This window comes from Salvelinus namaycush, chromosome 21 (genome assembly GCF_016432855.1).
Source record: "Salvelinus namaycush isolate Seneca chromosome 21, SaNama_1.0, whole genome shotgun sequence".
NCBI lineage: Eukaryota > Metazoa > Chordata > Actinopteri > Salmoniformes > Salmonidae > Salvelinus > Salvelinus namaycush.
The window spans coordinates 34473479-34499348 of record NC_052327.1 but is presented as its reverse complement, the minus strand read 5'-3'; the positions used below and the strand labels follow the sequence as shown (position 1 = coordinate 34499348).

The following is a 25870-nucleotide window of genomic DNA, read 5'->3' as shown; positions in this document are numbered from 1 at the left end:
TACTCATACACAATCAATTTCTCATTTGTCTGAAGGCTTAATTTCTCCTCCCCTTCATCTATACTGATTGAAGTGGATTTTTCAAGTGACATCAATAAGGGATCATAGCTTTCACCTGGATTCACCTGGTCAGTCTGTCATGGAAAGAGCAGGTGTTCCTAATATTTTGTACACTCAGTGTATGTTTCCCATGCCAATAAAGGCATTTGAATTGGAAAGAGAGAGAGAGCGCATTTCTCTGTTGAATGAAACATGAGCATGCGCACTTCTTCGCATGATATTCCTCGAACTAAAAAAACAAATGCCCGTAGCAGAGACAAGCATTAACTTGCATCCAAAGTAATTATTGGTTTTCAAAATGTTTTAAAACATAATTGACTTGTAAGATGGTAACGTGCTGGACGTTTCTTATCCCAGATGTGCTTAGTGCATGCCCTGCATTTAGCTTACGTTAGTTTCCATGGAGATCCTCTCATCCGCGTTCTTATGTCTGTATTGCAATATTTACTTCGTGTAGAAAAATTTAATATCCCGTTCAATTACTGCCTCAATGGCTGAAACGGATGATAATTAGTACTTGTACAGATATTGAACTTTTATGCACAATTCGTTGATGACAATAGGATCTATATTTATAATATAGCACATCATATTTTATCTCTCAAGCTCTATAGGACATGTTTCCGCGGGGGCTGTAAAAACTGATGCACATGCTTACACAGGGGCATCACGTGACACAGGCACGCGGCTGGAAAAGCAAAGTGCCAGACATTTGTGTAATGTGCTGGTTTCAGCTTGTGGTTGAACCCTTTTGGAATTACGATATATAATGCAGTTTAACAAAATAATATTTTGATGGCATGTTTATAACGATAATGTTTGCTGACTGGTTAGCCTGCAAAGATCACGTGGACATTGTTGTTGTTAGCCTTGTGGCTAGCTGTCATTCATAGGCGACGAAACGGTTAGATCGCACCTATTCTGGTAATGAAACTACCTTGCTTGGCTCACAAATTTAATCAAAAGATGATTGATTTCTCAACATGACAAGTGAACGTAGATCCCAGAAAGACTGGTATTCTATCCTTGAATCCAGTCCATCGGATGGGCTACAAGACCTCAAACAGAAGTACCAAAGACTGGCCTTAATGGTATGTGTAAACTCTGGCGGTCTCCTGTGTCATATTTTTTCAATTGTACTGATGAATAAACTGCTGTTAGGTTTATTTGCATCTTGATGAACCATGTCAAAAGAGGTCCCAATAATAGAGTGAGAGGCGGAGTGAGAAAGTATATTGACATAATGTTACTGTTGGTCCGTTAGCACCTAGCTTGTATTTCTAGAAAGTAATACATTTTATGAATATAAACACACCCTCTCTATCACACACATATTACCGACTGGGTGTTTATTTCTGGCCATGTGTGCAAATCAAGACTACATTAATCCACTGCGCTCCAGCATCGGCATGAGTTCTGGGAGTGTCTTCAAGATAAGTCTTCTAGGTGTCGGGCAAGGTTAGTCTACTTCTCATGCAAGCTTAGATTGTCGATGTGATTGATGACTGTATGATGAAGTATTAACTGCATCTTGCCCTTTGATATTAATCTGTACATTTCTTTTAATCCATGACAGTACAACACAAAATGGATTTGTATAATCCAAAACCCATTTTAATTACAGAATTCACCTAGAAACTGTCAAATCAATCATACTCTAATCAATAAGCTATAACCCAAAAACTATTTTGGTGTTGATTTTCAGAGTAATGTTTTTTTATCTGAAAATGTTTTTGTCTGAAAATAGCTGCACTGTTCTATAAACACAGGGCTTTGAGCAAGAGTATGGTAGTTCTGGTAATTAGGAATGTTTATTAGCACACGGTAAGTAGGATATAGGCCTAGGCCACAGATATCACCATTAACTGATTACTGTGTATTATTTTGTCAGACTTTCTGGATTCAAGGTGCTGTAGGATTTCACGTAAACCATAGGCTCTATGCTTACCAATTGTAAAAACACACAAACCTCAAGCTACCATCAATGTCAACATTTCTTTAAAAATATTTGATTAATCTAATGTTACTTTGAACAAAACATCCTAGACTTTGCTGTTGGCATTCCCCTTCCCCCCTCAGTAATGCCCGTGCCTCCCTCAGACATTAGGGGGCAGTAGTGTGATGAGGGTGGCCTTTTGCTCTGCCACCACCTCATCTGCTCTCCCATCTTCTGAATGCCTGCACAGCACACGCCTCAGCCTCGTGGTAGAAACAGACAAGTCTGATACAGCACAGAGAGGGAGAGAGAGAGAGAGATGATTCATGGTAAGAAGTGCCTAGTGCTCCAAATTGCCAGTGCTTTATATTGTGTTCCTGCCTCTCTAAGCTCCATTAGCCCCAGTAAATGAATATTTTACAATGCGTGCAAAGAGACATCAATTAAAGTACGTAACTCCACAGGAACGGAGGGTGGGCCATTTTATAAGAGCTGGGGCTTTTCATTGTGTTATGTATTTATGAAAAAACCCTGAGCTGCATGGGGACTCAGAAGTGGGGGGAGGAATTACAGCAAATAGGTTTCTCTGCTGTAAAATGTCAAAATACTGTCTGGCTGGAATTTTTACAGTAGATGAAAATGTGTTTACTTCTGAGCTTCAAATTCTCTCAAATGTCATTAGCAAATAGTCAATCACAAGGCTATAGTGAGTTAAAACAGTCTCTTCAATGTATAAGTTTCGTTTTAACCAGAAACTTGTGAGAACTACTGTAGCAGCATGGACTAGTGGGTCTGGAGATGGAGGTGTAGGTGTAGGCTATTTTCAAGCCTTACACCACGCCCAAACCGGATTTTGTCCCCCCCATACCAAACGCGATCACGACACACAGGTTGAAATATCAAAACAAACTCTGAACCAATTATATTAATTTGGGGACAGGTCGAAAAGCATTAAACATATGGAAATTTAGCTCGCTTGCAGTTGCTAGCTAATTTATCCTATTTAGATAGCTAGCTTGTTGTTACTAGCTAATTTATCCTGGGATATACACATTGAGTTGTTATTTTACCTGAAATGCACAAGGTGCCTTCCAGGCTTCTTCTTTGGACTTTATATGGTGATTGGCAACTAACTTTAATAATAAGGTGTATTACCATAACTGACCTCAGTTCATCTTTCAATCACCCACGTGGGTATAACCAATGAGATGGCACGTGGGTATATGCTTCTAAAAGCCAATGAGGAGATTGGAGAGGCAGGACTTGCAGCGTGTTCTGCACCACAAATAGAATCAACTTCTATTTTAGCGCCTGGCAACGCAGACGCTCGCATGCAGTGTGGGTACAATGATTTGAATAACATGTATGTGTAAATTTATTTTGCAACGCTTGTGCATGCGATGTGACCGGTGTGGTCAGCATGTTAGTTCCACAGCCAGATACTTCACACCTGTAAGCTTCCAGCGCAGAGCACTGTCACAATCAGATCACAAAGGGGAGTTGGACATGCACACCCTCTGGGACTATATCACCATTGTGGAAACAAGCAGCTTCTCTAGGTTTGCTTTGATTTCCTTCAGGATTTGAGAGAGCCACAAAGCTGGTTCAATGGTGTGAGAAGTATTTTGTAATGTTCTTTAGAAAGAGAAAAATATTTTTCGGTCAGAATGTTGACTGAATCAGTTCCTTACCCCATCCATCAGAAATCCAGACCCATTTCTTGAGCACAGGCGCCTGGTCACGTATATAGACTGGTCATTTGCATTGCGTGACCGCTCTGAATGTTTTAGAATATGAGCTTCCCCTCTCAGCCTTCTGTTGAGTCTTTGTCCTTTTTAAACTGTAACACTTCCATTGCTGAACAATACTTTTAAATAGGCTAGAAGATAAAGAGGTTGGCACTGGTGTTACAGGTTTTGTTTTTTTCCATTTATGTTTTGAGGTTGGACTATTAGCACGTATAGCACATTAGCACGTAGGGCGCACCGATTTGGTGTCACCTCGTTAGTCAGTATGTGTTACACCTGTGCTGGCCCAGGTGACATTTACGAGTGGCTGGCCCAGTGCTCCAGTTGTCTTGAGAGATGTGGAGGGTTAACACCTTTAGTTGACTCTCCCTATTTGATTTCTAGATAAACATTCCTTTATCTGATCTTCCCTGTTTTTTTGTTTTGCTCAACTTTTTTGTTTGCTTCCTGTCTTAAGTTTGGTGTGGGTTTTTCTTTTGTTTGCCTCTTAGTGGGCAAATTTAGTGGCACTCATGGTCGGTGTCTTTTAGGTCCTAGTTGTTGTTGCTAGTCAACTGTCAGTGGACAGCCCCATGAGTGTCTTTCAGAACCCCTCCTAAAACCCCACATTTTGTTTTGTCAGTGACTCTTTGTGAATTCCTCCTTATGTTTCAGCAACATTTTGTTTGGTTGTCTTGCAGGGGAACTTAACAAAATGGGCGCGCATCCAGGATATATTTTCCCATGAGTATGGTAGTTGCTCTAATCACCTACTCTGAAGCTTTGCTCTACCCACATATTGGAGTGTTCAAAAGACACATTTGTGGTGGAGTTTCTGTCACTGACATCCACCCTGAGCGGTTATAAGATTGGTGGAGTAATTTTGAAAGTTTCATAAACACACATAAACACCCCAATAAAAAAAAAATAATAATAATAAAAAAAAAAAAAATAATAAAAAAAAAAATAATAATAAAAAAAAAATAATAATAATAATAATAAAAAAAAAAAAACATACATAAACACACACAAAAAATTTAAAGAAAGCCATGGACTTTAATTTGGAAGCATTTGTGGAAAACCTTACATGGGAGATGCTAGACACATGTACGAAGGTGAATCTGCTCATCATTGCAAACCATTATGACATCAAGGTGGCATCTGGCGATCCAAAAGCGGTAGTCTGAGTCAATCGGTAGTTGGTCACTGCTCCTCCAAAGTGTTCTTGTTTTTTTCAGTGTACACTGCTTTATCTCTTGATCAGAGTTCAGATTATGACACTGTTGAAGCTGCTATCCTTCGGGCTTACCAGTTGATCCCAGAGGTATACAGACAACATTTCCGTAAATTACGAAAGACAGAATCGCAAAATCATGTTGAGTTCGCAAGGGAACAAGCATGTCTTTTTGATCGGTGGTGTGGTTCTCAGGAGGTCAAGGACCTTGAGGACTTAGACACTCATAATTCTCCAGCAGTTAAAAAATTGCCTTCACAAAAGGGTTGCTACCTACATTTGAGCACAAGGATCTCTCTTGAGAAAGCTGCAGTTCTTGCAGATGAGTTTGTGTTTACACACAAAACTACCATCACAAACAAAGCACCCAGTAGTTAAACCTACACAAAAAGCAATCCAGAGAATTCACCTACTGCAGATTTCAGTCTTTTTCTACAGTGCCCAAAGATAAAGATTGGCGGACTAATTTTTTTTTTTTGTATCCGCCATTTTGCCGTTACTGCCGTGAGAAAGTACACGTTGTCTCTGAGTTGAGAGAGAAATAGCCGTTTCTTCTTGAGGGAGCACTTCAGCCCAAGTCTCTGGTTGGGACTGATGCATCTCCTAAACAAGATTTTGGATCAGATGTGTATGAACCCTTTGTTTCAGATGGGTTTGTGTGTCTGCCTAGTGCCGGTGCTGTTAAGCAGCCGGTGAAGATACAGCAAGCCTGGGGCAGCCCTTCATTTTGTAGGGTATTTTGTCTTTGTCTGACACTTCAGCAACTGGTTACAGTAGGTTAGTACTAGGCGTGGAGATGTGTTGCATGGAAGTTCCTTTGTATAATGTGGAACTCGAGTTTGATCTTATTTCTGGTTCCGTTGCAGTGAAGCTTAGCCTACCGGTGAAGGTGGTCTCATTTATTTTTTCGGGAAACAATTTGGCTGGAGGGAAGGTCGTGCCGTTACACGTGCTATGTGTAAAAAAAGGGAGCAAGTCTAGTGTTGAGGATGTCAGCAATCCCACCATGGTCGATCTGTCTGAGACGTTTATGGGTGATCCTGATTTCCCTTGACCTCTCCTTTGAAAAGCGAGTTTGTAGGACCGCTGAAGGAAGAGAGGGTCCCTACAGTTAACACTTCGATGTCTAGGAAGCAGCTGATTGTGCAACAGTAAATATGTTTCCCTCTCCCCTCTTATTGCTGAGTTTAGAGGTCGGCCGATTATGATTTTTCAACGCCGATACCGATTTATTGGAGGACCCAAAAAAGCCGATACCGATTAGTCGGCTGATTTTAATATTTTTTTGTTGCTGTAATAATGACAATTACAACAATACTGAATGAACACTTATTTAACTTAATATAATACATCAATAAAATCAATTTAGCCTCAAATAAATAATGAAACATGTTCAATTTGGTTTAAATAATGCAAAAACAAAGTGTTGGAGAAGAAAGTAAAAGTGCAGTATGTGCCATGTAAGAAAGCTAAAGTTTAAGTTCCTTGCTCAGAACATGAGAACATATGAAAGCTGGTGGTTCCTTTTAACATGAGTCTTCAATATTCCCAGGTAAGAAGTTTTAGGTTGTAGTTATTATAGGAATTATAGGACTATTTCTCTCTATCCGATTTGTATTTCATATACCTTTGACTATTGGATGTTCTTATAGGTACTTTAGTATTGCCAGTGTAACAGTATAGCTTCCATCCCTCTCCTCGCCGCTACCTGGGCTCGAACCAGGAACACATCGACAACAGCCACCCTCGAAGCAGCGTTACCCATGCAGAGCAAGGGGAACAACTACTCCAAGTCTCAGAGCGAGTGACGTTTGAAACGCTATTTATGCGCACCCTGCTAACTAGCTAGCCATTTCACATCGGTTACACCAGCCTAATCTCGGGAGTTGATAGGCTTGAAGTCATAAACAGCGCAATGTTAGAAGCACAACGAAGAGCTGCTGGCAAAACGCACGAAAGTGCTGTTTGAATGAATGCTTACGAGCCTGCTGGTGCCTACCATCGCTCAGTCAGACTGCTCTATCAAATCATAGACTTAATTATAACATAATAACACACAGAAATACGAGCCTTAGGTCATTAATATGGTCGAATCCGGAAACTATCATATCGAAAACAAAATGTTTATTCTTTCAGTGAAATACGGAACCGTTCTGTATTTTATCTAACGGGTGGCATCCATAAGTCTAAATATTCCTGTTACATTGCACAACCTTCAATGTTATGTCATAATTCTGGCAAATTAGTTCGCAACGAGCCAGGCGGCCCAAACTGTTGCATATACCCTGACTCTGCGTGCAATGAACGCAAGAGAAGTGACACAATTTCACATGATTAATATTGCCCGCTAACCTGGATTTCTTTTAGCTAAATATGCTGGTTTAAAAATATATACTTCTGTGTATTGATTTTAAGAAAGGCTTTGATGTTTATGGTTAGGTACACGTTGGAGCAACGACAGTCCTTTTTCGCGAATGCGCACTGCATCGATTCTATGCAACGCAGGACACGCTAGATAAACTAGTAATATCATCAACCATGTGTAGTTAAAGTGATTATGATTGATTGTTTTTTATAAGATAAGTTTAATGCTAGCTAGCAACTTACCTTGGCTTCTTACTGCATTCGTGTAACAGGCGGGCTCCTCGTGAGGCAGGTGGTTAGAGCGTTGGACTAGTTAACCGTAAGGTTGGAAGATTGAATCCCTGAGCTGACAAGGTAAAAATCTGTCGTTCTGCCCCTGAACAAGGCAATTAACCCACCGTTCCTAGGCCGTCATTGAAAATAAGAATGTGTTTTTAACTTCTCTACGGTAGGGGGCAGCATTCGGAATTTTGGATGAAATGCATGCCCAAATTAAACTGCCTGCTTCTCGGGCCCAGAAGATATGATATGCATATAACTGGTAGATTTGGATATAAAACACTAAAGTTTCCAAAACTGTTAAAATAGTGTCTGTGAGTATAACAGAACTGATTTGGCAGGCGAAAACCTGAGAAAAATCCATTCCGGAAGTAGTTTTTTTTTGTTGGTTTTGTAGTTTTCTGTTCAATGCCATTACAGTATCCACTGACTTAGGACTCAAATTGCAGTTTCTATGCCTTCCACTAGATGTCAACAGTCTTTAGAAATTGTTTCAGGCTTGTATTCTGAAAAATGAGGAAGTAAGAGCAGTCTGAATAAGTGGACCCTAAAGTGTCACAGAGCTTTTTCATGCGTGAGACCGAGAGAGTGCGTTTCTTGTTTACCTTTTAAATTGACGACGTTATTGTCCGGTTGAAATATTATCGATCATTTAGGCTTAAAACAACCTGTGGTTTGAATATAAACATCGTTTGACATGTGTCTATGAACTTTACGGATACAATTTGGATTTTTTTGTCTTCCTGTTTTGACTGCGTTTGAGCCTGTGGATTACTGAAGAAAACGCGCGAACAAAACGGAGGTTTTTGGATATAAAGAGACTTTATCGAACAAAAGGAACATTTATTGAGTAAATGAATGTCTGCTGAGTGCAACCATATGAAGATCATCAAAGGTAAGGGATTAATTTTATCTCTATTTCTGACTTGTGTAACTGTTCTACTTGGCTGGTTACTGTTTGTAATGATTTGTCTAGTGGGGTATGTTCTCAAATAATCGTAAGGTATGCTTTCGCCATAAAGCCTTTTTTAAATCTGACACCGTGGTTGTATTCACAAGAAGTTAAACTTTAAACCTATGTAAAATATGTTTTGTTTTCTGAATTTTTATAATGATTATTTCTGTATTTGAATTTGGCGCCCAGCAGTTTCACTGGCTGTTGAAGAGGTGGGACGCTAACGTCTCACGTACCCAAGAGAGGTTACCTGACTTGCCTAGTTAAATAAAGGTGTAAAAAAATAAAAACTTTGCAAAATCGGTGTCCAAAATTACCAATTTCCGATGAAAACTTGAAAACTTGAAATCGGCCCTAATTAATCGGCCATTCCGATGAATTGGTCGACCTCTAGTGGTAAGGACATCTTGGTTGCTGATTTGTCTTTTCAAGTGTGGGCACTTAATATGTTTTATGTTTAGCCTGTGTGTAGCCCTGGCACATATTTTATTTTGATGTATGTTTTTCCATTTTGGAGATGTTTTTGTTTGGGCTCGTTCCAAGGGGACAAGAGTTACAGAAACATACATGAGTTTTTCAAAACTTCTGAGTTTTAGGCAACTATGTCCCCCCCCGGGGGCCCCAAAACAAATGATAAAATAAAAGCTAAATAAGAAAGGTGTTGTTTTCTGTTGGTGAGAACAAAAATATAGGATATATTTGTTGTCTTAAGGGGGAAGGTGTCACAGGTTTAGTTTTTCCCATTTATGTTTTGAGGTTGGACTTTTAGCACGTATAGCATGTTAGTATGTAGGGGATATATACATTTACAATGTTTATATTGGAGGAGGCGACACATTTTAGTTGTGTATCACCATGTTAGTCAATATGTGTTACACCTGTGCTGGCTTGTCCATCTCGTTAGTCGGAAGGTGTTTAAGAGTGGCTGGCCCTGTGCTCCAGGTGTCTTGAGAGATGTGTGAATGCTGTCCCCTCAGTCATAAAACAAAATTCTGCTTCAGAATTCAGTGCAAATTGCTGTTAATGATTCAATCAGGAAGTACATTTTTGGCTTGTTGTAAAGTTGCTTTTTTTCTCATCCTATTCAGATTGTCCTTTTACAAAGTGAAAACAACACTGTGTAGTGTAATATTTGATAATGCCTCAATGTGTTGTAAGGAAATGTCGTGGTTTGACTCCAAGGGTGTGTGTTTTAGGTAGTGAGTTGTGATTGTACACTGAACAAAAATATAAATGCAACAATTTCAATGATTTTACAGAGTTACATTTTGTATAAGGAAATCTGTCAATTTAAATAAATAAATGAGGCCCTAATCTATGGATTTTCACATGACCTAGAATACATATATGCATCTGGTGGTCACAGATTCCTTAAAATAAAGTTAGGGGTATGGATCAGAAAACCAGTCAGTATCTGGTGTGACCACCATTTATTTGCCTCATGCAGCGTGACACATCTCCTTGATTGTGGCCTGTGGAATGTTGCCTCAATGGCTGTGCGAAGTTGTTGGATATTGGCGTGAACTGGAACAAGCTGTCGACCAAAGCATCCCAAACATGCTCAATGGGTGACATGTCTGAGTGTGTAGGCCATGGATGAACTGCGACATTTTCAGCTTCCAGGAATTGTGTACAGATCTTTGCGACATGGGGCTGTGCATTATCATGTTGAAACATGAGGTGATTGTGGCAGATGAATGGCATGACAATGGGCCTCAGGATCTCGTCACGATATCTCTGTGCATTCAAATTGCCATCGATTTTAAAATGCAATTGTGTTCATTGTCTGTAGCTTATGCCTGCCCATACCATAACCCCACCACCACCATGGGGCACACCTCCAGCATGCCAGTGGCCATCGAAGGTGAGCATTTGCCCACTGAATTCGGTGACGACGCAGAACTGCAGTCAGGTCAAGTTCTTGGTGAGGACAACGAGCACGCAGATTCCTGAGACGGTTTCTGACAGTTTGTGCAGAAATTCTTCGCTTGTGCAAACCCACATTTTCATCAACTGTCCGAGTGGCTGGTTTCAGACGATCCTGCAGGTGAAGAAGCCAGATGTGGAGGTCCTGGGCTGGCGTGGTTACACGTGGTCTGCAGTTGTGAGGGCAGTAGACGTACTGCCAAATTCTCTAAAGTGGCATCTGAGGCGGCTTATGGTAGAGAAATTAATGAACATAACATTAGGGCTGGGCGATATAGCCTAAAAATCATATCTTCATTTTTTTTCAAGTTATGGGCGATTCACAATGTCTAAATGTTTGTTTTCTGTAAATAAGCGTTGTACAATTTAAGGTCAAATACACTGCATTTCAAACAGTCAGCAATAATCTAATGAAATCAGGGCTTATGAAGTTACACCTAGGCTAAATATAAGCCTTCCACAACCATAAGACCCACTAATAATTTAGTTATTTCATGAAAATAATTTAACCTGCTTTTTTTGTTTTGTTGCAATAATCACTCATCTGTCTTTCAAGTCTGTCTATGAAAGTGCCCTTTTTTAGTTACAAATTTAACTAGAACCATGCATAATGCACATTCACTAATAATGACTTCTTGTAGCAAGCATTAAAATATAGAAAAGGAACACAGGTCTCATCAACAATCTCTCAAGCCTACGTGCTAGTGATTAGTCAGCTAATCTTTATATTTCAAGTTTAGCCAACTTGGATGTGTTTGCTAGCTAACAAGGTAGAACAGTTGAATTGTTATGAGCACACCCTTCTGTCAACTGTTTGAAAAGCATGTTAGCCTGTCCACTTAGTTCAAATGAAGTGGCCTAACTTATTTCTCAGAATGAGAACGAGTTGCCAATTCCGTATATAATTGTTTTATACTTATTGCACATTTTATAAAACACAGACTAGACAGCTAGTATAACAGTCTTTGGCTAAAATGCTGCTAGCGGTACGTAGTACCCCGATGCTGAACATGACACTGAGCATTCATTTTCCAGAATCAAACTTCACTGATACTCGTTTTAGTACTGTCTGCTCTGCGTGCAATTTGAGTAGTTGAGACATGAAAAGGTAACATCTTCTTTATAACCGTAAGATAATGTCTCAATGTGTTTGTGTCCATATGACCGATTTTCTGTTCGACCAAACCGCAAATGCAAATGGCGAGTTGAAACTGCTTGTCAGAGAGAAGGATTTCTCAACTTTGTTGGAGTGAGAGGTGGGGAGGGGCCTGGTCTGTGTAAACGATAGAGGAAGAGGCGAAACGAAGTTTCACTCTCGCTAAGATCTGTCCAAAATAAGGCCAATGTGTTTCTATGTGCTTATTTTGGACCTCAGCTTGTCGCCTGCCTTCCCAACTCCCATTGTTAGGGCGGAGACGTGCATCTCGTCATTATTTACAGATCTCTGGTGTAAATGGGAAGGCGCACACAGCACAGAGGAGCGAAGGAGACAAGACCAAAAATACAACACGAGAACAAGCGGACATAAACGCTCATAAAAAAAACGGAAAATAACACAACGTCAAAACAGGCATTTGAAATTAATTCAATATTTCGCCCAGCCAAACATCATTATATTCTCTGGTAACCACTCTGGTGGACATTCCTGCAGTCAGCATGCTAATTGCAAGCTCCCTCAACTTGAGACATCTGTGGCATTGTGTTGTGTGACAAAACTGCACATTTTAGAGTGGCCATTTATTGTCCCCAGCACAAGGTTGTTACGTTACAGTTACAGATTAAAGACCAAAGTTCAAAATCTTAGCTTGGACATTGGAGGAAAGGTTACATGTTTGGCAGACTGAGTCAACTCTACTAAAGAAGCTGAAAGAACGTGACCATTCCAAAACATCTGGCCTTGACAACATTCCTGCCAGATTTCTACGGAATGCTGCAGTAATTATCACCTCCTGCGTAACTCACAATGTAAATCTGTCTTTTGAACTAGTCCGTCCCCGTCCCCCCCCCCAGTGAACTAAAACTCACAATGTAAATCTGTCTTTTGAACTAGTCCGTCCCCGTCCCCCCCCCAGTGAACTAAAACTCACAATGTAAATCTGTCTTTTGAACTAGTCCGTCCCCGTCCCCCCCCCCAGTGAACTAAAACTCACAATGTAAATCTGTCTTTTGAACTAGTCCGTCCCCGTCCCCCCCCCCAGTGAACTAAAACTCACAATGTAAATCTGTCTTTTGAACTAGTCCCCCCCCCCCCCCCCCCCCCCCCCAGTGAACTAAAACTCACAATGTAAATCTGTCTTTTGAACTAGTCCGTCCCCGTCCCCGTCCCCAGTGAACTAAAACTCACAATGTAAATCTGTCTTTTGAACTAGTCCGTCCCCGTCCCCCCCCCCAGTGAACTAAAACTCACAATGTAAATCTGTCTTTTGAACTAGTCCGTCCCCGTCCCCCCCCCCAGTGAACTAAAACTCACAATGTAAATCTGTCTTTTGAACTAGTCCGTCCCCCCCCCCCCCCCCAGTGAACTAAAACTCACAATGTAAATCTGTCTTTTGAACTAGTCCGTCCCCGTCCCCCCCCCCCAGTGAACTAAAACTCACAATGTAAATCTGTCTTTTGAACTAGTCCGTCCCCGTCCCCCCCCCCCCAGTGAACTAAAACTCACAATGTAAATCTGTCTTTTGAACTAGTCCGTCCCCGTCCCCCCCCCCCCCAGTGAACTAAAACTCACAATGTAAATCTGTCTTTTGAACTAGTCCGTCCCCGTCCCCCCCCCCAGTGAACTAAAACTCACAATGTAAATCTGTCTTTTGAACTAGTCCGTCCCCGTCCCCCCCCCCCAGTGAACTAAAACTCACAATGGTTATATAGATATATATATATATAAATAAAAGGGACTGAGTTAGATCATGGAAACTATTGGCCTGTTTCAGTCCTGTGTATTTTATCGAAGGTCATGGAAAAGATTGTGCGAGCAGATTGACAGTTCTATTTCCTTACATAACATACTATACGAGCAGATTGACAGTTCTATTTCCTTACATAACATACTATACGAGCAGATTGACAGTTCTATTTCCTTACATAACATACTATACGAGCAGATTGACAGTTCTATTTCCTTACATAACATACTATACGAGCAGATTGACAGTTCTATTTCCTTACATAACATACTATACGAGCAGATTGACAGTTCTATTTCCTTACATAACATACTATACGAGCTCCAATCTGGCTTTAGTAAATCTCATTCCACCAACACTTGCCTACTATATCTAACTGACCACACCAGGAAGGAAGTAGATGGAGGGAAATGTTGTTGTATGCTTATGTTAGATCTCCAAAAGGTGTTTGGTACAGTGGATCATGAGATTCTGTTAATCAAACTAAGAGCCATGGGCTTTAACAACTTAGCCGTAAAAGAAAACACATGGTGGGTGTGGATGGGACCCTGTCTAAACCCAAAATCTTGAAATGCAGGGTACCCCAAGGGAGTGTGCTGGGTCCACTTTTCTTTCTGTTGTATATAAATGATCTAAAATCTGCCTGTACATGTGACCTTTTCCTTTATGCAGATGATTCTGCACAGTTGGTTTCTTACAAAACAAAACTGTGGTTGAGGAGGCCCTCAGTGCTGAACTTCTGAATGTCAGTAAACGGTTATATGACGACAAGCTGTCACTTCACCTTGGAAAAACAGTCCATGTTGCTCGTGTCCAAAGTGAAACTGAGGAAATCCCTGGATTTTAAGGTGGTAGTAGGTGACTTAGTAGTCACAGCAAAAGTCTGTTAATTATCTTGGATGTGTGCTAGATAACTTTTTGTGCCATGCTCTCCCCTGTCAGATGGTTATATCCAAAGTGAACCGTAAAATGTGGTTTCTGGCAAGAACCTCCAAATATCTGGATAAGAATGCAATGGTGGCATTGGTAAGGGCTCTTGTTCAGTGCCACTTTGACTATGGGTGCTCTTCCTGGTACAATAGTGCCCCCAAGATAATTAAAAATAAATTGCAGACATCTCAGAACAAATTTGTCAGGATTATTCTTAAACTTCCAGGACATACTCATCTTGACCATTCCTGCTTTGAAAGCCTTAGATGGCTCAAAGTGAAGGAGAGAGTCTCTCAGATTAAATTGTGTCTGGTATATCAGATTGTCCACAGTATGGTCCCCAGGTACTTATATAACTACTTTAACTCGGTCCGGGATAACCAGAACTATTCCACTAGAAAGAGTGAAACTGATGTTGTTCCTTTTAGATGTAATAGTGGAATGGGAAAATAACTTTTTTCGTACTCAGCTGCCATTTCTTTGTAATAGTCTTCCAAGGAATTTGAAATGTATACCTTCAATGGGTCGTTTCAAATTCTCAATGAAAAAATTGCTAAATAGTTGCATGTTTCAAGTGAGTCATAAGATTATAGTACAGTACGTGGCTGAGAAGAAAATACCCGGGATAGCATGTGGTCTGCCGATTGTCTCTCATATTGTGATTGTCTTGTATATATTAGGGATTGACTTGTTTTATATGTTAGGGGTATGTATGTGAGACAAGGGAGATGTACCTATCAATTGTTGTTTAATAATAAATTGAACTGTACTAATTAGATAATTTTATGAAACAAACAACAATTTTGTCTGTCATTGTGTGTTGCCACTGCAGTTCCTAACCTTGCTGCATTCCCATCTTCCCCCTCCAAAAGGACCACAATGAAAATAAACTGTTAAGCTTTATTGTGTTATCCTTGATGATCTTTCTTAAATTGTATGTGGAGGCATACATTCTGTATGTATTTAAAAAAAAAAAAAAAAAAAAAAAAAAAAAAGTTTGCCAGTCTTCCAGTTACTTAAAATGTAAAGTATATTTGCGGTGGACATGAATTTGCCTAGCTGAGACCATTGGTCATTGTAGTTCAGTATCATTACCTGTTTTTGAAGAGGTTCTGTTTCTGAACTACAGTGACCATACAAGAACACACACACACGCAATGGTCTGCTTGCCAGTGCCAGATTATCATCACCATTCATGTGAATGCTGCTTGGATAGATCTAAGTTTTCCAAAAGCCCCTCCTCCACCACCACCACCTCCCTCCCTGCGACCATCACTAATCGGTGGCTGAAGCCTGGACTGCATAGACCTGCAGGAGGAAATTAGGGCTGTTCCATATGCAGGGAAACACAGACAGGGCCGTCAGTATCCACTAGAGAACAGGGACATACCTCAGGGCCAGTGTGAGCATTACATGAGGGGATCCTTCAATATTGATATTAATCAACGGATGACATAATGTGGATATTGCTATAGCCCCTCTCCCCTAACAAAACAACAATAAAACGCAAAAGAGAGCATGGGTGGTATCGCTACTGTATTTGGCCAGAGGTGTCGTGGGATGGCCAATGCTCTTCTCCAGCTCTCTGCCCAAAGCTGTCTGGGCTAACGGTTCTGTCCTCTGATGTCTCAATCTAGTTGTGTTTGCAATACTGTACTCCGCCTCCTCTGGTAAATTGTCCAGAAGAAGAGCATTGGTCCATCAGCAAATTACCCAGAAAAAGCTGACAGTGCAGGTTCTGACAGGCTTTTTTTTCACTGGCAGATTGTCACTGACTTCTATGGTCTAATTAACCTAGCTTCTGTCTAGTGTGTCTGAGCCATCCCCACACCTCTCCCCTCCCTCTCCCCTCCCACACCTCCCTCTCCCCTCTACCATCTCAAACAAAGTACTGGTTCAAGGGATTAATGGCTGCTGTTATTTTGGTCATTGTTTCTGTTGTGATGGCTGTTGTCAGTCTTGTCATTGTGGCTGTCTTTAACCTGTGTTTCTCCTGTCCTCTGTACTGGCTGACAGTATCACCCCGACAAGCAGGGCCCAGATGTGACTGTGACTGAGGCAGAGGAGCACTTACACAGGTTCATTGAGGTTGATCAGGCTTGGAAGGTCCTGAGCAACCAGGAGACCAAGAGAGCCTACGATCTGCAGTTGCGTGGTAAGTCGTCCTCCTTCCACAGTTCAGAGGAGTCTCAGAGGAACACTACAATCCGGCTCCGTTAAGAAACATTCACGCTCCCATAATGTACATTACATCTACACTAGCATATTGTACTTCCACTCTCTGATGCTCTTCTTTCAGTCACCATCTCATCCCTCTCATTCTTTTTTAATAGCTCTCCTGTGATTCGTTTGAACTTGAAACATGATTTTTCATTTCATTGCACGTTTGGAATTTTATGGTTTTATTTATTCTTACTGGTTGGTTCATGCTCAATTAAATTCCATAGCCTTTCCCCTTGGGACCATCCCTTGCTTAATATTTAGTGATAAACAGTGACGCTGTGTGAAGTCACTAAGGCCACATATAACTAGTGGGACAATTTTGTGTCTGAAAAGGTCACACTAAATGAGGCATGAACCAATCCAGTTTGCATAACTTAAATTCTATTTCCAAGATTTCCTTGAAACTTTAAAAGTCAGAAGCAATAATGGTCTCTAGTACCGACCATTAAAAACAACTGGCCTGTTTTACGAAGTTTGTTCACGTGATCGTTTCTCACTTATCTGGGTGCACAAGAAAGGGCAGAGAGCGTGTTTTGCAAAGACCCTCCTATTCACCCACGCACACAGCCAATAATAAAACAAGCAAGAGATTGTGTCGGGCTCCTGACAATGGTTGTTTTCTGCCATCTCTGTCCCTCATAAAATGCTCTTTGGAGGACAGAAGAGGGGAGGAGAGTAGGGGCTTCTGGGAGGAGAGAAGGGGGAAATGTAGGTCAGGCCTGTTACACATGGCCTAGCTTTACATGAAGTGATATGCTCCCCCGTGATCCCAGGAAAGAGGTTACCCTAGCTAGCTCTCCATTAGGACCTTCAACAACTCTACATCCAGGCCCTGTGTGTGTGTGTGTCTGTGTGTGTGTTTGTGCGCGCCCACCGTTAGCAGGGGAGAGCTCTCATCGCCTTTGGGGACAAACACTCAGCCAGCCAGCCACAGCACAGTGCCACTCTATAAGGCAACACGTTCTAGCCATAGCATTGACATATAGAGTGTCTGTAATAGAAAGAAACCCCTCTCTGGCCCTCATAGATGGTATTGACTTTGTCTTCCATTGTATGCTGCCTTACAAAAACCAAACTCTAAGATTCCCGCCGTAAACACCCTTTTTTAACCGCTTTTTAAATGATGATTTTTTTCACTCATCCTCTGAATATCTAACATTTATATCTCCATTATGACCTAACAATGAGTAAGAAAGAAGTGAAGGTTGTGTTTTCATTTAACAATCATTTTTATTTCCAGCATGAATACTTTATATCCAACACACCTTTTTTAGAACCCAGACAAATCAGAGTTTCTCTGTTGAATGTGAAATCTGGGCATTTTTTGTTGGCCGGTCTGTAAGAATATTGGATGTACCTCATGGCTGGTTGCAGGGTGATTGTTGTAAGCATAGCAGAGGTGTAAAGTAGAGGTCGACCGATTATGATTTTTCAATACCGATACCGATTATTGGAGGACAAAAAAAGCCGATACCGATTAATCGGCCGATTTATTTAAAAATAATATATATCATACACACACACACATTTTTGAAATAATGACAATTGCAACAATACTGAATGAACAATGAACACTTTTATTTTAACTTAATATAATACATAAATACACACACGCACACAGCTCTGAAGTGACAATGATACTGAAGAGTCTGCTTAGGAGACAAATACTCTCAACTGTTTGAATAAAAATAGAGTTTAAGTTACCTGTGATGAATGTTGAAAACAAAAACTTTAATTTCTATATGCAGGAAATCCTATTTTAATAATGGGCATGGTAAGAATTGACAACCAAAGTGCGAGTCATAATTCCCATGACACCTAGCAAAATCTGAAAAGCGGTTCCTTCATTTATTCCATAGGATATTTTTTAGATTCACTTAAAATAAGGTCTGTGTTTCGTGTAGGCTTACATCACCGTGCCAATTTTATAACTGTGTAGATATCCATAGGACAAGGTAACTCTGATCAATATTGGCTAAATATAAGCGAAGTTAAAAAAAATTGTAGAGTGGATTTATGAAAATATGTTGACAACGTTACCTTATCCTAGTGAGATTTACACGGGTATCAAAACGTCGAGGCGGTTTAAGCCTGCACGAAACACAGACCTTATTTGAAGTAGATCAAGACATTCTCTATGGAAGACATGAACGGTAAAATAACGAAGGAAACCTTTTCAAATTCAGCCGCAAGTTATTACAGGAATTATAACGCGTCGACTATTTCTCTCTAAACCATATACCTTTGACTAATCCGGAAACTATCACCTCGAAAACAAAACGTTTATTCCGTTCCGTATTTTATCTAACGGGTGGCATCCATGAGTCTAAATATTCCTGTTACATTGCACAACCTTCAATGTTGTCATAATTACTTAAAGTTCTGGCAAATTAGTTCGCAAAGAGCCAGGCAGCCCAAACTGTTGCATATACCCTGACTCTGCGTGCAATGAACGCAAGAGAAATGACACAATTTCACCTGGTTAATATTGCCTGCTAACCTGGATTTCTTTTAGCTAAATATGCAGGTTTAAAAATATATACTTGTGTATTGATTTTAAGAAAGGCATTGATGTTTATGGTTAAGTACACGTTGGAGCAATGACAGTCATTGATTGAATGTTTTTTATAAGATAAGTTTAATGCTAGCTAGCAACTTACCTTAGCTTACTGCATTCGCTAACAGGCAGGCTCCTCGTGGAGTGCAATGTAATCAATGCAAGATTGGATCCCCCGAGCTGACAGGGTTAAAAATCTGTCGTTCTGCCTCGTTCCTTGGCCGTCATTGAAAATAAGAATGTGTTCTTAACTAACTTGCCAAGTTAAATAAAGATTAAATAAAGGTGTAAAAAAAAAAAAAAAAACGGCAAATCGGCGCCCAAAAATACCGATTTCCGATTGTTATGAAAACTTGAAATCGGCCCCAATTAATCGGCCATTCCGATTAATCGGTCGACCTCTAGTGTAAAGTACTTAAAATCATTTTTACTTAAGTACTACTTAAGTAGTTTTTGGGGATATCTGTACTTTACTATTTATATTTTTGACAACTTTTACTTCACTACATTCCTAATGAAAATAATGTACTTTTTACTCCATATGTTTTCCCTGCACCCAAAAGTTATTCTTACATTCTTACAAAATGGTCCAATTCACACACTCAGGAGAACATCCCTGGTCATCCCTACTGCCTCTGATCTGGAGAGGTAGACACTCACTAAACACAAATGCTTTGTTTGTAAATTATGTCTTGAGTATTGGAGTGTGACCCTGGCTATCTTTAAATTAAAAAAAGAGATTGTCGCTGTCTGGTTTGCTTAATATAAGGAATTTTGAAATTATTTATACTTTTGATACTTAAGTATATTTTAGCAATTACATTTACCTTTGTTACTTAAGTATATTTAGAACCAAATACTTTTAGACTTTTACGCAAGTATTTTACACAAGTATTTTCTCTTATGGTATCTTTTACTCAAGTATGACAATTGGGTGCTTTTTCCACCACTGCCCAATAGGGAGGGTTAGGTAGTAGACTAGCAGCGCACAGCTCCCATCTGTCTGGCCGCTGTAGATCTCTGTGGTGTTCAATCAGAGGCAGATCTCCAGTACCTACCAGTAAACAGCACCATAGTGTTTAATGTTGCCCAGCCATTCAGAAAGACTGGCTCATTCTCCACTGTGATCAAGTGGGGCTGATAATTAAAACAAACACGACTGAAGCCAGCTCAAAGGCCTGTTTCATCCAGATTTCAGAGGAACTCAGTCAGTCCTTCTGTTGTTTATCAGAGGGAGATGGATGAAACTCTGTTGCTAGGCCCTTTTGAACTTCATCATGAGTGGAATGTTTTATCTTCTTGCTCATTAGAAATGAAGGGGGATGGATATTCATCCATTACTATCCCCATGTCTATTACAACTCAGAATGTATAGCCTTTCCTTCTTCAAAGTGATATTCAATACCATTACAACAAAGAAATAGTTAAAAGCTGATAGTCTCAAAGCATTAGGAACAAATCCCATGGCTGTCAAACTATATCATAAACAACCGGCGTTGCAAATCATTTTGGTACTGAGACCGGGGTTGCATTTTCCTGTGTTTAGGCAGACATGTATGGTAATTACTAGGGATGGTAATTGTGTTTTGTGGAGGAGGGAGAAGTGTGTGCAGGGTGGATGTGTTCTGCTCCAGGTCTCTGACACACTGTTGGGTGGTCTAGGAGCGATGTGCAGCCAGACTAATACTAAATCATCTCATTCTTAATGTGCACCACCTCCACCGCCCCATCGCCAAACACATAGTGGTCGTCTTCCCGGGTTGTTTCAGGGCACCTTGCAGCAGCCCACTGAAGAGGCATGTGAGAGGCGTGTTTCTCCACATCCCCAACACTGAGACCAGTGACCTTCATAGATCTCCAACCGCCCGCCACGAGGCAAAATACATGCTTTAGTTAACACTATCTGCTCTAATTCACTCACAAAACAGTAGTTAGGCTATGTAGGCCTGCATCAGGGGTCGGCAACAGGTGGAGGGATTATTTTTTTCTCCCTCAATGTAAAAAATAAATACAAATTATGTGTGTATTTTGTGGGGGATTTCAGTTTTTAGTCAAAAAAATCACGAGGAATTCAGCAAAAAATGAGTTTCAATTATGCCTACCCCTGACCTACATAATTCAAGAAGATTTAAATGGATATTCCCATGAAACTGATTGATCAAATTATTGACTTGTAGATGCAGTTTGAACATTTCACCTGTAAAACGTGAAGAATTATCATTCATGATTGACAGTGATGGCCTTATTTGGTGTTTGAGGGTATTAAAATAAGAAAAAGGTATTGCGAAAATATGCCTAGGTAGTGGTAGCATTGAGGCATTTTATGCACTTTCTAAAATGATATTCAATTGTCTACATCTTGTCGATACAAACTTTGAGAAATGCTGACGTCATAAAAAATGGTGCTCCGACACCTCAAAAAAATAGCAGTTGTTCATGGGACCTGGCAGAGCCTCCTTGGGATCTCTCAGTAGTGACTGGCTGTCATCTGGGCCTTCTGGGCAGGGTGCATCAACTGGCTGAGTCATGGTCACTCTGACTCCCGCAACACTAGCAAGACTACAGTGTCCCATCAAGACTACAGTGTGCAGTGTAGTTGATCTACTTTTGTTCCTTTACAGGTCATTTTGAGGCTTCGATCAGGCATGGACATCTATTTGCCCTGTAGTATTAGCTTAACTGTTGAAGCACTGTGACAAAGGGTCCCAGTGAATGTATAGCCTTATTTTGTATGATGTATTGAATCACCTAGATGTAGAACTATAATTTCCACCTGACCACTGGTAAATTATGGTCTCACAAGATTGCAGTAACAACAACAGAAGTTACACCAATCAAAATGTACAAATCTGTCATTTGAGCCTCAGCCGTAAAATGGTACAGTATATCACCAGGATGAATTAACAGACACCTTTTACTGAGAATTTACTGACACCTTTCCTCATTCTCACTGTACCACTACTTAAAAAACTCATGAGAACAGCAGGTGAAAATGTATTCACCAAACCTATCCAATGATATCCATACATAGCTGTGAGGTAGGCCACTTAGGCTAGTCTCCTGACTAATTAAAGACCAGCATTAAAGAGTGGCATCAAAATGTGCTAATTACCGTTTCCTCACAAAGACTAGTGAAGAGGTACTGTACTTCTGGAAATGGAGTGAAGTGTTAATATCTATTACTGTAGTTTGTCTTTGTTCTTATATTAACAATAGGGCGGCCTATAACGTCAAATGTCTGACACAGTTTGAAGTACAAGATAAGACTAGGCTATATGCACTATTATAAACCAGGACGTTTGGGTCCAGGATGCTGATTGGCTGAAACAGCATTTCAGCCATGTGCATATCAGACAATAATATATTGTACCACGGATATAACGAAAAAATACTTGGTAACTGCTCTATTTATGTTGGTAACCAGTTTTAAATAGCATTAAGACACATGTGTTGCAGTATATGGCCAATAAACCACACCCACTCGGGCCTTATTGCTGAAGTGGATACCTTTTTTAAAGGAATATCTGAAAGCATCTTCCCCTAATTTCAATCCATACTGAGACATAGTTCATCCATCCTTTGCAGGGAGGTATATCTGTATCTTGCATATTCAGCAGTATGTGGCCTAACGTTACCTAAGAGCGTGTCGGAATTGTCACCAAAGATGGCCGCACTACTCTGCGTACTTCCACTTCTAATTTCACTTAGTGGTTCTGCTGCGTCTGTCCCTTTCCTGAATTATCACCTCAATATTGAGTGTTGCTTTAAGAGATTTCATATATGCACCATTACCAGTGTCCCCACTGTGTCATAGTGGCTGTGAGGGGAAACTGTCCAAACCTATGAATCAATGAACCTAGATAAGATCGGTGTAGCTTAATCAGTCTCTCCAGGATTATGCGAAAGCAAAATGTTTAGCTAAATCAACAATTCTCCGCATATTACGCACAAAAGTCAAATCAGCGCAATATTATCGCATAAAACTGACCCATCACCGCAGTACAAAAATATGTTATTAGAGCATTATCAACCAATCAACGCACATTTAACACATATCGTTCAATCAAGCCACTCGTCAAACTTTTCCCCTCGTCAGCGCATTTTCACGACAAATTGGACGACAACATCGCATATTTCCATGCAAAATGTCAGAATTGCCACAGGAAAATCAAGCATTTGCTCCCGAAAATATGCAGTACCAGTCAAAAATGTAGACATATCTACTTATTCAAAGGTTTCTCTTTATTTTTACTATTTTCTACATTGTAGAATAATAGTAAAGACATCAAAACTATGAAATAACACACATGGTATCATATAATAACCAATAAAGTGTTTAAACAAATCAAAATGTATTTGAGATTCTTCAAAGTAGCCACCTTTTGCCTTGACAGCTTTGCACACTGTTGGCATTCTCTCACCCAGCTTCACCTGGAATGCTTTTCTAACAGTTTTGAAGGAGTTCCCACATATTCTGAGCGCTTATTGGCTGCTTTTCTTTCACTCTGCGGTCCAACTCATCCCAAACCATCTCAATTGGGTTGAGGTCAGGTGATTGTGGAGGCCAGGTCATCTGATGTAGCACTCCATCACTCTCCTTCTTGGTCAAATAACCCTTACACAGACTGGAGGTCTGTTGGGTCATTGTCCTGTTGAAAAACAAATGATAGTCCCACTAAGTGCAAACCAGATGGGATGATGTATCACTACAGAATGCTGTGGTAGCCATGCTGGTTAAGTGTGCCTTGAATTCTAAATAAATCACAGATAGTGTCACCAGCAATGCACCATTACACCACCACCTCCATGCTTCACGGTGGGAACCACACATGCGGAGATCATCCGTTCACCCACTCTGCGTCTCACAAAAACACGGCTGTTAGAACCAAAAATCTGAAATTTGGACTCATCGGACCAAAGGACAGATTTCCACCGGTCTAATGTCCATTGCTCGTGTTCCTTGGCAAAGCAAGTCTCTTATTATTATTGGTGTCCTTTAGTGGTGGTATCTTTGCAGCAATTCGATCATGAAGGCCTGATTCACACAGTCACCTCTGACCAGTTGATGTTGAGATGTGTCTTACTTGAACTCTGAAGCATTTATTTGGGCTGTAATTTCTGAGGCTGGTAACTCTAATGAACTTATTCTCTGTACCAGAGGTAACTCTGGGTATTCCATTCCTGTGGCGGTCCTCATGAGAGCCAGTTTCATCATAGCGCTTGGATTTTGCCACTGAGCTTGAATAAACTTTCAAAGTTCTTGAAATGTTCCTGATTGACTGACCTTCATGTCTCAAAGTAATGGACTGTAATTTCTCTTTGCTTATTTGAGCTGTTCTTGCCATAATATTTACTTGGGTCTTTTACCAAATAGGGCTATTTTCTGAATACCCACCCCTACCTTGTCACAACACAACTGATTGGCTCAAATGCATTAAGAAGTAAAGAAATTCCACAAATTAACTATTAACAAGGCACACCTGTTAATTGAATTCCAGGTGACTACCTCATGAAGCTGGTTGAGAGAATGCCAAGAGTGTGCAAAGCTGTCATCAAGGCAAAGGGTGGCTACTTTGAAGAATATCAAATAAAATATATTTTGATTTGTTTAACACTTTTTTGGGGGGTACTACATGATTCCTTATGTCTTATTTCATGTCTTCACTATTATTCTATAATGTAGAAAATAGTAAAAAGAAAAGAAAAACCCTTGAATGAGTAGGTGTCCAAACTTTTGACTGGTTCTGTCTTTTGACTGGTTCTGTAAAACATATAAACAATCCTGGAGGGGCTGCCTAATGCCTTCAAATTCATTACCATGTAGACAGAGATTCATGCAAGATCTCAATTGTCTTCCCCAAGAAACTACCATTGAATGAGATCAGAGTCCAACATCTCACATCCTCCCATCTACCCTCCATCTGCCTTTCATTTGTGTGCTTTGCCTGTGATACTCTTGAATCTCCTATATCACTCTCTTGAACACTGAATGTCACTGGCACAACAGTAGCCTACAAATATTTATCTAAGAGCATCAATGTGATTTTTAAAATCTGTATTTTTCTTTTGTCAATTATTGTATCATTGTGGAGTGACACTTAAAAAAAAATATATATATATATATATAGATTTGTGACATTTTCATGTTTCTTCTGTCTCAATACAGCCAGCGAACTGAATCAGAGTTGGCCAGTCGACGCCCATGTCTGTCTGGATGACATGACTTGGGATGATGGTGAGTCAAGACATGGTCATCTTCTTTATCTTACTTATTTAATCATGATCTCTTCTCTGCTGCCATTGAAGTCATCGTAGATAGATCCATAAAGTCCTTCTCCACCTGTCTCATCCCATGTGCCCCTTTTCTCTCCGCTGTTTGACATTGTCTGTGTTCTCTTTTCAGATAACGAGGTGTACACGTATGGCTGTCGCTGTGGAGGGGAATTCTCCATTGGAAGAGAGGAGGCGGAAGGGGAAGAGGCCATTGTGTGCTGTGATACCTGTTCACTCAGCATAGAAGTCAAGACGACAACCTGACTGACTGTCTCATTGTTCGCCAGACATCTCTAAATCCTGAAGAACTAGATCAAGGAGATTCATAGTTTTCTTTTAATCTACATCCACCGAACACGTGTCCACATTTGAACCTTTTTAATTGGGCCCCCATGGGACCTTGTGCACCTGTCTATTGGACAATGAAAGGAAATTTGATTTTGCTCTTTTAAATGTCATGCAATAAAATCATGGTGCAAAATTAAACTAACAACCAATCAAGT

General features: G+C 40.3%; 1 protein-coding gene across 1 annotated transcript; it reads left to right on the top strand.

Annotated features, from left to right (window-relative positions):
• Positions 1–726: 726 nt before the first annotated feature.
• On the top strand, positions 727–25868 carry LOC120066317 (dnaJ homolog subfamily C member 24-like). The gene is made up of 4 exons (XM_039017614.1): positions 727–1151; positions 16331–16469; positions 25261–25329; positions 25498–25868. Exons 1-4 carry the CDS (start codon positions 1044–1046, stop codon positions 25629–25631), a joined length of 450 nt encoding a protein of 149 aa, XP_038873542.1. The 5' UTR covers positions 727–1043; the 3' UTR covers positions 25632–25868.
• Positions 25869–25870: the final 2 nt, after the last annotated feature.

Excerpts from the sequence above, each read along its gene's own strand:
- LOC120066317 (XM_039017614.1), top strand. The coding sequence starts at position 1,044 with ATGACAAGTGAACGTAGATCCCAGAAAGACTGGTATTCTATCCTTGAA. Across the intron at positions 1,152-16,330 it reads ACCAAAGACTGGCCTTAATG|TATCACCCCGACAAGCAGGG; the intron begins GTATGTGTAAAC and ends ACTGGCTGACAG. Across the intron at positions 16,470-25,260 it reads CTACGATCTGCAGTTGCGTG|CCAGCGAACTGAATCAGAGT; the intron begins GTAAGTCGTCCT and ends GTCTCAATACAG.